This window comes from Phoenix dactylifera, chromosome 7 (genome assembly GCF_051530095.1).
Source record: "Phoenix dactylifera cultivar Ajwa chromosome 7, Ajwa_hap1_PhDact_Kaust_v1.1, whole genome shotgun sequence".
NCBI lineage: Eukaryota > Viridiplantae > Streptophyta > Magnoliopsida > Arecales > Arecaceae > Phoenix > Phoenix dactylifera.
Window position 1 is genome coordinate 25,287,677 of NC_143196.1, and position 11,127 is coordinate 25,298,803.

Below are 11,127 nucleotides of genomic sequence, written 5' to 3' on the forward strand. Positions count from 1 at the left end.
CCAAAGCTGAGCACTAATATGTACCCTAGCAGTTAATAAAAGTCACTAACAAGTATAAAAATGGAATTTAGAGGAGGCTCTTCGCCAAATCAATGATCAACATTCTTCTTATTTTATGTTTCAATTATCTTCATTTTTTATCCTTTAGTTCTAGATTCTTATTTTATAGTTCTAAGATCGATAGTCATCACTCCCTTTTCCAAAAAGGTAGCACGCTAATAGTAAAAGTTCTTAAAGATCAAGATAGCAGAACCTACTATCATGTATGGTGTAGACACTCGTAGCACACCCACGCACTTATCTAGTCAAGTCATTGACCTGTTCCCTATCCATCTCACCTTGAGAATAGGTAACAAGTAGGGATGAATAATTAATAAGGTTAGAGGTCAGTATGGTGTCCCCATAAGGGAGAAAAAGGGAACTCAAAGATTGGGAACAAGGTTTTCATCTTTCCGAAAATTAGAATAGTATATATTATTATGTATAATTAGTTGTTCTTGACCTTCCATTAAATAAACGAACACCAATACTCAGATCCTGAAATGTGCTTCGCCGGAATTATGGAGCCCATGTTCCATATAAACCTGCATCATATTTGACAAGTGACATATATACCATGCTATTTTAAGTAGCATTACATGCCTTTACTATTTCTATCAAGGAAAAGATAATTTGCCAATTTCCCTTCGGACGATCCAACGAAAGTCCAAAATGCGTGAGAATTAAGTCACCAAGACTCAAATCCAAAACTTAAACCTTTCCTCTGTGTTAACAACCAAAGAGCCTTAGATGCTTTTTTTTTTTTTTGGGGAGACGAAGCAGGATCTACCCTCATAGCACGCGATCTATTTCTGACCGTCCTTCATGCATTGGGCTTGCAACATATTAGAATAGTCGAAAGGCAAAAGCCCGGTACAAAAGAAAAAAAAGGCCTAAGCCCGGGGAGCATGGACGCGTACAGATGCGACTTGGGCCCAAACAACCTAAATCCAAGCTGACCTCATAAGTACTTCAGGTTACTTTGGGCCATTATAAGACAACATTGGGTTGGTTTGGGCTGATAAAACCCATCCAACTTCAAATTATGTTGGATTGGATTGAGAAACCGAACACTTCTATACAACTTGAAATTCTGTAGTCGAGCATCTAAGCATATCCAAAATGAATTTAGCCTTGCTTCTTTATAAGGCTTCCATACTAGGATGAAAGTAGATCGGGTCTGTCCGGATCCACTTTCGTATCTAAATCTATCTTGGTATGAATAGAAAATTGAGCAACTAAATAATATCTACATCCGTATCTATATCCGTATCCATCAAAAAAGATAGATATAGATATGAATAGACAACGACCCGATCTGTATCTAAATATCCGATTATATTTGCAATCCTATTTAATTATATATAGCACTCATGAATATTTAAGAAAAAATTATGACTACATTAATATTTTATTAACTTTATTTACCATCTATTTAGTAATATCTTTGATTTTATGGTCATAAAGTTTAATAATCTTTTATATGTATCTATTTAAAATAAATATGAATAGAACTTTTGTATTCGAATAATATCCATAACTGTATGTGTATTGTCAAACAAAACAAACATGAGTGTGGCTATACTCCAATTTCAGCCCAAATTTCGTACTAAGAAAATCAAAAGTTAACCTACATTTTATAGTTCAACTACCAACAACTTGAAATTCTATAATAGAGCATCTAAGCATATCCAAAATAAGTTTAGCCTCGCTTCTTTATAAGGCTCCCATACTAAGAAAATCAAAAGTTCAACATTTTATCAGAAGTCCAAAAGTTAACTTAAAGAGTGTATATGATGTTAGCTGTTTCATTTCATTCACTTCATGAAGGTAGGTTGAGCTTTATCTGCTCCTTTTTATCTCAAGAAAAACTCCTAAATAGCTCTCTCTCCCGCTAGCTGCGGAGTTCTTTACCTTTTACCCCCCCCCCCCTCTTTTTCCAAAAATATGCTTTGCTCGTAAAACCTTACATTATGTATTGGTAACGTATTAGGCTTGAATATTTGGGTATGGGTTGGGTCAGTTTCACACAGATCAACCCCATAGCCTAATGTGTTATATAATATAATTGAGCTAAATCAAGTTGATCCATGTAATGTACACTTCTATTAGATTCATTCCCAGACATTAATTAATGGGTCTCTTACTCAACCCATACATGTGATGTAACTCGTAGGTTTACAGGTTTGGATCATGTTTGCATCCACTAGTTCTAGTGACAACCCTAAAGCATATTTTGTGAAACAACAAAAGAAGATATCCCATACGTTTAGGGCCTGAATAGTTTCAACAGACGTTAGTTATAAAGTTTGTGTCTAGACCCTTTATGTTGATATCCGATGAAGAGACCTCACATAACTCACTAAAGTAAATGGATCGTAGGTCAAGCCTTTCTACCAAATGTTCTTTATGTGCTCCGTTGGAAAAATGATTCATGCATGCTATCATAAAAATAAAGTAATTAGTACAAAATACAAAAAGAAATAAGTTAGAAAATATAATGTACCAGATTTAGGGCACATTTTTAGAGTAGAATTGGCTTTAAACTAGCGTAAAATGTTGATAGTGATTTACTCTCAAGATAAAATGTATTTGATTTCTATGAATTAAAAGAAAAAAAAAAGTAAAAAAACAAAACCATACATCAGGGATGGCAATGGAGTAGATATAGGGATAGTATATTATTACCTGCACCATCTCCGCACCGACCATACTCTCCTTGATATAGCTCGAGGCATCTTGAGCTTGCCCGATGAGTATACTTAAATCTCCAAACTTGTTCCGTCCCACCTTGCTTAAAGTTACATAGGATGGGTTGAAATAAAAAAACTACAAAAAAATATTTCTTTATTAAGTAAACAAATCAAACAGATGAAAAGAATATAATGTTAAATCTAGGTTACTCAGATAATATTAAATAAACTAAGATTCTAAGACAGAAGATAATAAACTAAATGTTCAAACGCTAGTAGAAATAATAAATAAAAATGTTGTTCATCAGAAAGTTAAAGTTATCTTAAATTAAAAACAAAATGATATTTAATACTCAACAGTGGTGCAAATTGCCATCCCTACCACACGCACACGCACACGCACACGCAACCATGTCTTTCCCATGTGAACTGGAATGATCCTGCTCCAAGCGAGCAATAAAGAAATCTGACACCAAACCTTGGAGAGAGCATATATATTCCCAGGGTACACAGTGGAGGTGCTGTATAGGTACTTATTTGCAAACTATTCACAATTTATGAGGTTCTTGGTACTGCATGGCTCCAAGGGACGCAGCATCATTTGGGTGCATGGAATTTTTTGGACCAGTGTGAGAGGTTTTCAAAATGAATCAGAAGGTGCATTGTTTTGATACCTCTTCACGATTTTCGAGCCTGATGTGATATGTCTGGTAAGTTATCCATTTAATAAAGTTGACAAGATTTGGGTCCGTCATTTTAGATCATGCCAGATCCAATCAGCTATCGCAACTTAAATCTTTTTCTGCAACATAGGTTATCTATTTAGTAAAATAATCATATTTAGGCCCTGTTTAAAGAAACTGTTGGCAGTATAGCTATTGGAAGTAGAGCTGTTATAAAAAGCTATTTGCTGTTTGATAACTACATTCGTAAAGTGGTGTGGTACTTTGTTTTGTGTTTGGTAAATAAACTGAGAAAGTACTTTTGTATGACAAAATTAGCATAAAGAACATTGCATAGTATTATACAACAGAACATAATAAAATATAACATAAATTAATATATAAATATACGATATAGTATAATATTATTGTAATATAAAATAATATTATGTTAATATAGCATAATAGTAATATAATTATTAGAGTAAATTAATATTTGGTAATATAACATAATATTAAATTATTTAAAATAATATATTAATATATTATAATATAATGTAATATAATATAATATTTATAGTATAATACAATTATAAAGGTATAAAATATTATAATTATTAGTATAAATTAATTTTTTCATAATATAACAATAGATTGATTTTGGAAGGTACGGAGAAGGATTAAAATTTTTTTCTTCTAAAATATGGTTCAAGAGATGCATACAAAAATTGAAAAGAAAAATAAATTTTCTTACGAAAGGGAGTCTGACGGCTAGGGTTCTTGGCTCCAGCAGATTTTTAGGTTTATAAAGGGACAAGCTATGTAATTATTATATTTTAATATGGGCATTTTTGTCAAAAATACATGTAATAACCCCAAAATATTTTTTTTATATAAAAAGGGATAGAATAGTCCTTTTCAATTAATATAAGGGGTAAAATAGGAAAGAATCAAAAGATAATGGCATAACGGTAGATATGTTGAAGTGTTAGGGGCAAAATGGGAAGGAATCAAAAGATAATGGCATAATTGCAGATATATCGAAGTGGCAAGGGCAAAATGGGAATTTAATAATATTAAACAAAGGGTGAATAGTGTTTTGATGTGATTTAATTAGAGGGTTGTGCTGTCGGTGGAATGAAACCGAGAGAGAGGGAGTCTCAGGCGTGAAACAGAGAGGAAAGAAAGAAAGAAAAAGAGAAGAAGAAGAAGAAGAAAGAAGAAGAGGAAGGGGATTCGAGAGGGAAAGGGATCCCGGTTGCACTTCTAGCTGAAGGGAAAAGTGTAGATCTCCTTTCCCTCTACGCAAGGACCTCGATTTCCAAAAAGAAAAAGGTAAATATCCGTCCCTATCTAGTCTTTTGATGACATTAGGCTATACAAAGGGTGGATATAGTCTAGAGGGGTCGGATAAGGGTTGTAGAGGCGGTTAAAAAAGGAAGAATCGGATTTTGACAAATTTTTCCGACACTACGGAAAAATTGTGTCGAAGTCCCAACTTCGGCGAATTATTTAGGGGGCCAAACGACCTCCGATAGCAATGCATTTTACCTCTTTGGAATTTCCTATGAGTGTAGAATGTTAGGTAAAAATTTCATCAAATTTGGAGTCCTGAAAGTGGATCAAAACCGGGATGAAGTAACCCACTGTCAGTTCGGGTTACTGTTCATCCGGGTGGAAAATAGGGGATTTCATGCTATAATAGAGTATTAAGCCTAGATCAAGCTAAAAGGGACCTTGTACTCATGCAAAGGAGTCCCTAATACACATAAATGGTGAGTTAATTAATTAAAAAGAAAAAGAAGAAAGAAAAAAAAAGATTTAGGGAATGGGGGAGTTGAATCAATTAAAGTTCCCTATATTATAATTGGCACGTAGATTATAGCCCTTGATACAAAACTAAATGTATTGTAAATGCATGTCACAGTTGGGCAAGAAGCTAGGGAACAAGAGGAAGAAGTCCCCTGCTGCCTACTGTAAAATTCTAGAGGCGTATCGAGGCCGTGCCGGATTGGCAGGTGAGTGGGAGTTTGTACTTTGCACCATGAGCACATTCCTTATTCATTTTCATAAATGTTGCCAAGTGTGACTTGATTCCACCTGAGCTTATTGATTAATTGTTATAGTAGATTCCTCTATAATCTTGATTCTCTATGCTTGATTATTCTGTACATGCATTTGAGGGAACATTGAGAGGAATTACGAGGGGTTGATGAGTAATCAAATTGATTCCGAATTGTGAAATGATTTCTTTTGTAAATTGATTTCATTTCCTATATTTCAAAGACTTATGAGTGGTAACCTTGATTATACTCCTTTATGAGTAGTTAAATTTGATCTGAATTGTGAAATGACTTCTTTTGTAAATTGATTCCATTTCCTCTATTTCAAAGATTTGTAGAGCCCATTTCAGTGGTATATTGAGTTGCATTGCACACCCTTGACCCCTCACTCCCAACCCTAATGTTAGTTTATGATTGGGTCGGAGTCGAGTGAGTGGTAGTCTTAATTATGCTCCTTTTTAGTAGAGTATTGGGAGGGTGCATTATGGCATTTATCCATGGCTTGGCAGTATCTGCAGGACACCTATAGTCGATGGGGTTGAACATCGGCCTTTGTGCACATAGTAGCCTTCTGGGTGGGCGGAGCCCAGTCCCTTCCTAGGGGGGACACGGCCCTAGGCGTAGGATCGGCCGGTCCTACGACTTATATTCTGCTTGCCGCCGGGCATAGTAAGACCCCGCGAGGTGCAGTATGGCTTTCCGCGGATGTAGAATTCCCGCGAGGTGCCGTTTAGTATGTAGATGTGAGATGGATTTCTGTTCTGGATACTGGCCAGCATTTATATGATCAGTGTGGTGTCTTATCCTGCATATGTATATGACAGTAGGGAGTTGTTGCTGGTTCGCCTGGGGCGTAAAACCCACCTCCCGATAGCTGTCTAGCATTTATGTTATCGGTATGGTGTCTTATCCTGAATATGCATGTGACAGTAGGGAGTTGTTGCTGGTTCGCCTGGGGCGTAAAACTCACCTTCCGACAGCTGTCTAGTGATGATTTACATATTGGTGTGGTGTCATATTCGATGTATGCATATGGCAGTAGGGAGTTGTTGCTGGTTCGTCTGGGGCGTAAAACCCACCTCCCGATAGCTGTCTTGTTGATGATTCAGCCTATTGACACCTGATTTATATGATTCAGTACTATGACCTGTTGAACATATTCATGAGTAGCATATATGTTGACTTGATTATTCCATATATGCTTCAGATGAGTTGATATTGATTGTGGTGATATTGATGATTTACTCCATATTCTTTATGTTGAGTTCATGTTCATCTTGTTATTGATCTTGAGATTTTACCTCGAGCCATGATTATATCTTGTCTCATGTGCATAGTACTCTCTACTCCACTCACTGAGTATTTATATACTCACTCCCCAGTTTGATGTTTTTGATTGCAGGAAAGGTATTGTATAGAGAGGAGCAGGATTAGTGGTTGCCTGCTAGCTGTGCCGCTCCATAGTATAGTATAGTATAGTATAATGTAGATAGAGGTTTATACCCTTTTGGTGTATTATAAACCTTCTATTATATATAGTGTATAGTTACAGTCATAGATCCTGTTGTGGATATGGGTTTGACCATGGATGGAATGGGAACCAGATTTTTATACATATGAGTTATATGCCTGAGATAATGTATTGATATATATTGTCCAGGTTCATTATGTGACGGATTATGTGATTGCTGCTCTGACAGGTAGTGTGTTGTATGTATTGAGATAATCCTGACAGGTCACTATAGGAAAAGTGATCATTTTGTGCATGCATCATGCCAAATTTTTCAAGATTTATTGATGATTGATAGGTAGTAGGGTTCTACGCGGTGGCTGGTGGCCTTATGCCTACCCGCACCCTAGGACCGTCGCGGCGGCCCGCCGGGAACGGGGCGGGGGTCGTGACAAAGCTTGGTATCAGAGCAAAGGTTAAGAGAGTCTTGTCAGAGCAATAGGGTGAGTCAGGATTAAGTATAGGATTATACTATGGAGCATAGGATTTTTCTGTATGTTATTTTATGAGTCATTTACAACTCAGTAAAATATATCATAACTCAGTGTGTAACGACCATCCTTTCTTTTTGACTTTTTTAGAGAGATATAAAGAATACTTCCTAGGAGAGGACCTGCTCGTCTTGGAAGGAGGATGGAGCCAGATATAGCATTGGATGCGGGTTCTGCACATGTCGAGCCCCAAAGAGAAAAACCTCCTCCTGCTGATAGACGGAGGGTTGATGATCAAGGAGATGTAGGAAGTAGAGATACATTGATGGAACAGTTACTGGCGGAGAATCAGGCTCTGAGGGAGCAGATTGCTCGGGGGAAATCTCCTGCCCCGTCAGTAGTATCCATCCCACCTCCTGTACCTGTGCCAAGAAGTTTGGCCAGGCGGGCTCTAGATGATGAGAGGATTACTGTACAGGAATTTCTGAGGCTCAGAACCCCGGAGTTTAAGGGGGAAGAAGGTGAAGATCCTCAGAGATTTCTGGAGGAGACTGAAAAGATGATACGGAGACTGCCCTGTTCTGATGCAAGGGCAATAGAACTTGTAGGGCTCACAATGAAAGAAGATGCCTGGGGCTGGTACCAGAGGCACGTGGAGGACAGATTGTACAGTAGGAATCCTCCAACCTGGGAAGAGTTCAGGCAAGCAGTGATGGATGAGTTTTTGTCTCCAGCTGAGAGGCAGAATCGGGCTCTTCAGTTTGAGAGGCTGAAGCAGATGCCCGGAATGAGCGTATCTGAGTACGCTCGTGAGTTCACTAGATTGGGGAAGTATGCTCCTTACATCATCCCCACTGAAGCTGCCAGGATAGAAAGATTCAGGCGAGGTCTGATTTCCCCACTTTATAATGCAGTACTGGCAGTAGAGGTCCCCACCTTATCTAAGCTGATTGATAAAGCAAAACAGTGGGAGACCAGAAACAAAGAGGAAAGAGCTGAAAGAGAACAGAGGAAAATGAGTATGGGGAAAGGGCAAAGCAGTAGAGATAGATCTGAGGGAGTAGATCTCTCGGAGGGCCCGATGGAGCAGTCTGTACGCTCAGCTCCACCTGCCCCACGTAAGAGGAAATGGAGGGAAAGAGGTCAATCACAAGATACTTTTCTACCATCAGTACCTCGTCCTCCAGTCACTATGGCCAGAACTGAATCTAGGTTCCAATCATGGCCAGTATGTGGCATATGTGGGAAGCAACACCCTGGCAGATGCAGAATGGGTCAGGGAGTGTGCTACAGATGTGGACAGCCGGGTCATTTTGTCAGAGAATGCCCGCAGGGTGCCGCCCAGCAGTTTGTGCCTTTGGCATCCTATCCTTCTGTGCAGATGGACAGGCCTAATAGTAGGGAGCCTGTAGGCAGAGGTAGAGGTCAAGCACAAACATCACAGCAGAGTGCTGGACCATCTCAACTGTCAGCTCCAGTAGGCAGAGGGCAAGGAAGGGTGTTCACGGTAAATCCACAGGAGGCACAGGCATCGAATGCAGCTATGACAGGTATACTCCTCATTGATAAGATTAAAGCTAGAGTGTTATTTGATTCTGGAGCTACCCATTCATTTGTATCCCCTTATTTTGCTAAAAAGTTAGCTAAGGATAAGATATTAATGCATATTCTCTTAGCTATTAGTACACCTGTAGGGGATAGTATAAAAGCGAAGTATGTGTATCCTACCTGTGTGGTAGAAATAGAAGGTAAAACACTTCCAATTTATTTGATTCCCAATACCACACCGAGCAGAATATGAAGAGTAGATATACTCACCTCTTTGAGTAATCAGGTAATTTACTCTTTTAAATTCGAGGACGAATTTTATATAAGGGGGGAGGATGTAATAACCCCAAAATATTTTTTTTATATAAAAAGGGATAGAATAGTCCTTTTCAATTAATATAAGGGGTAAAATAGGAAAGAATCAAAAGATAATGGCATAACGGTAGATATGTTGAAGTGTTAGGGGCAAAATGGGAAGGAATCAAAAGATAATGGCATAATTGCAGATATATCGAAGTGGCAAGGGCAAAATGGGAATTTAATAATATTAAACAAAGGGTGAATAGTGTTTTGATGTGATTTAATTAGAGGGTTGTGCTGTCGGTGGAATGAAACCGAGAGAGAGGGAGTCTCAGGCGTGAAACAGAGAGGAAAGAAAGAAAGAAAAAGAGAAGAAGAAGAAGAAGAAAGAAGAAGAGGAAGGGGATTCGAGAGGGAAAGGGATCCCGGTTGCACTTCTAGCTGAAGGAAAAAGTGTAGATCTCCTTCCCCTCTACGCAAGGACCTCGATTTCCAAAAAGAAAAAGGTAAATATCCGTCCCTATCTAGTCTTTTGATGACATTAGGCTATACAAAGGGTGGATATAGTCTAGAGGGGTCGGATAAGGGTTGTAGAGGCGGTTAAAAAAGGAAGAATCGGATTTTGACAAATTTTTCCGACACTACGGAAAAATTGTGTCGAAGTCCCAACTTCGGCGAATTATTTAGGGGGCCAAACGACCTCCGATAGCAATGCATTTTACCTCTTTGGAATTTCCTATGAGTGTAGAATGTTAGGTAAAAATTTCATCAAATTTGGAGTCCTGAAAGTGGATCAAAACCGGGATGAAGTAACCCACTGTCAGTTCGGGTTACTGTTCATCCGGGTGGAAAATAGGGGATTTCATGCTATAATAGAGTATTAAGCCTAGATCAAGCTAAAAGGGACCTTGTACTCATGCAAAGGAGTCCCTAATACACATAAATGGTGAGTTAATTAATTAAAAAGAAAAAGAAGAAAGAAAAGAAAAGATTTAGGGAATGGGGGAGCTGAATCAATTAAAGTTCCCTATATTATAATTGGCACGTAGATTATAGCCCTTGATACAAAACTAAATGTATTGTAAATGCATGTCACAGTTGGGCAAGAAGCTAGGGAACAAGAGGAAGAAGTCCCCTGCTGCCTACTGTAAAATTCTAGAGGCGTATCGAGGCCGTGCCGGATTGGCAGGTGAGTGGGAGTTTGTACTTTGCACCATGAGCACATTCCTTATTCATTTTCATAAATGTTGCCAAGTGTGACTTGATTCCACCTGAGCTTATTGATTAATTGTTATAGTAGATTCCTCTATAATCTTGATTCTCTATGCTTGATTATTCTGTACATGCATTTGAGGGAACATTGAGAGGAATTACGAGGGGTTGATGAGTAATCAAATTGATTCCGAATTGTGAAATGATTTCTTTTGTAAATTGATTTCATTTCCTATATTTCAAAGACTTATGAGTGGTAGCCTTGATTATACTCCTTTATGAGTAGTTAAATTTGATCTGAATTGTGAAATGACTTCTTTTGTAAATTGATTCCATTTCCTCTATTTCAAAGATTTGTAGAGCCCATTTCAATGGTATATTGAGTTGCATTGCACACCCTTGACCCCTCACTCCCAACCCTAATGTTAGTTTATGATTGGGTCGGAGTCGAGTGAGTGGTAGTCTTAATTATGCTCCTTTTTAGTAGAGTATTGGGAGGGTGCATTATGGCATTTATACATGGCTTGGCAGTATCTGCAGGACACCTATAGTCGATGGGGTTGAACATCGGCCTTTGTGCACATAGTAGCCTTCTGGGTGGGCGGAGCCCAGTCCCTTTCTAGGGGGGACACGGCCCTAGGCGTAGGATCGGCCGGTCCTACGACTTAT

The 11,127-nt window shown here is 38.4% G+C and overlaps 1 protein-coding gene across 1 annotated transcript; it reads left to right on the forward strand.

The window, feature by feature from the left end:
- Window positions 1–4,145: 4,145 nt before the first annotated feature.
- LOC148702984 (uncharacterized) lies at window positions 4,146–10,802 on the forward strand. Its single transcript, XM_088701361.2, has 2 exons — window positions 4,146–8,948; window positions 9,233–10,802. The coding sequence occupies exons 1-2, from the start codon at window positions 7,601–7,603 to the stop codon at window positions 9,247–9,249; spliced, it is 1,365 nt and encodes a 454-aa protein (XP_088557487.1). The 5' UTR covers window positions 4,146–7,600; the 3' UTR covers window positions 9,250–10,802.
- The last annotated feature ends 325 nt before the right edge of the window (window positions 10,803–11,127 follow it).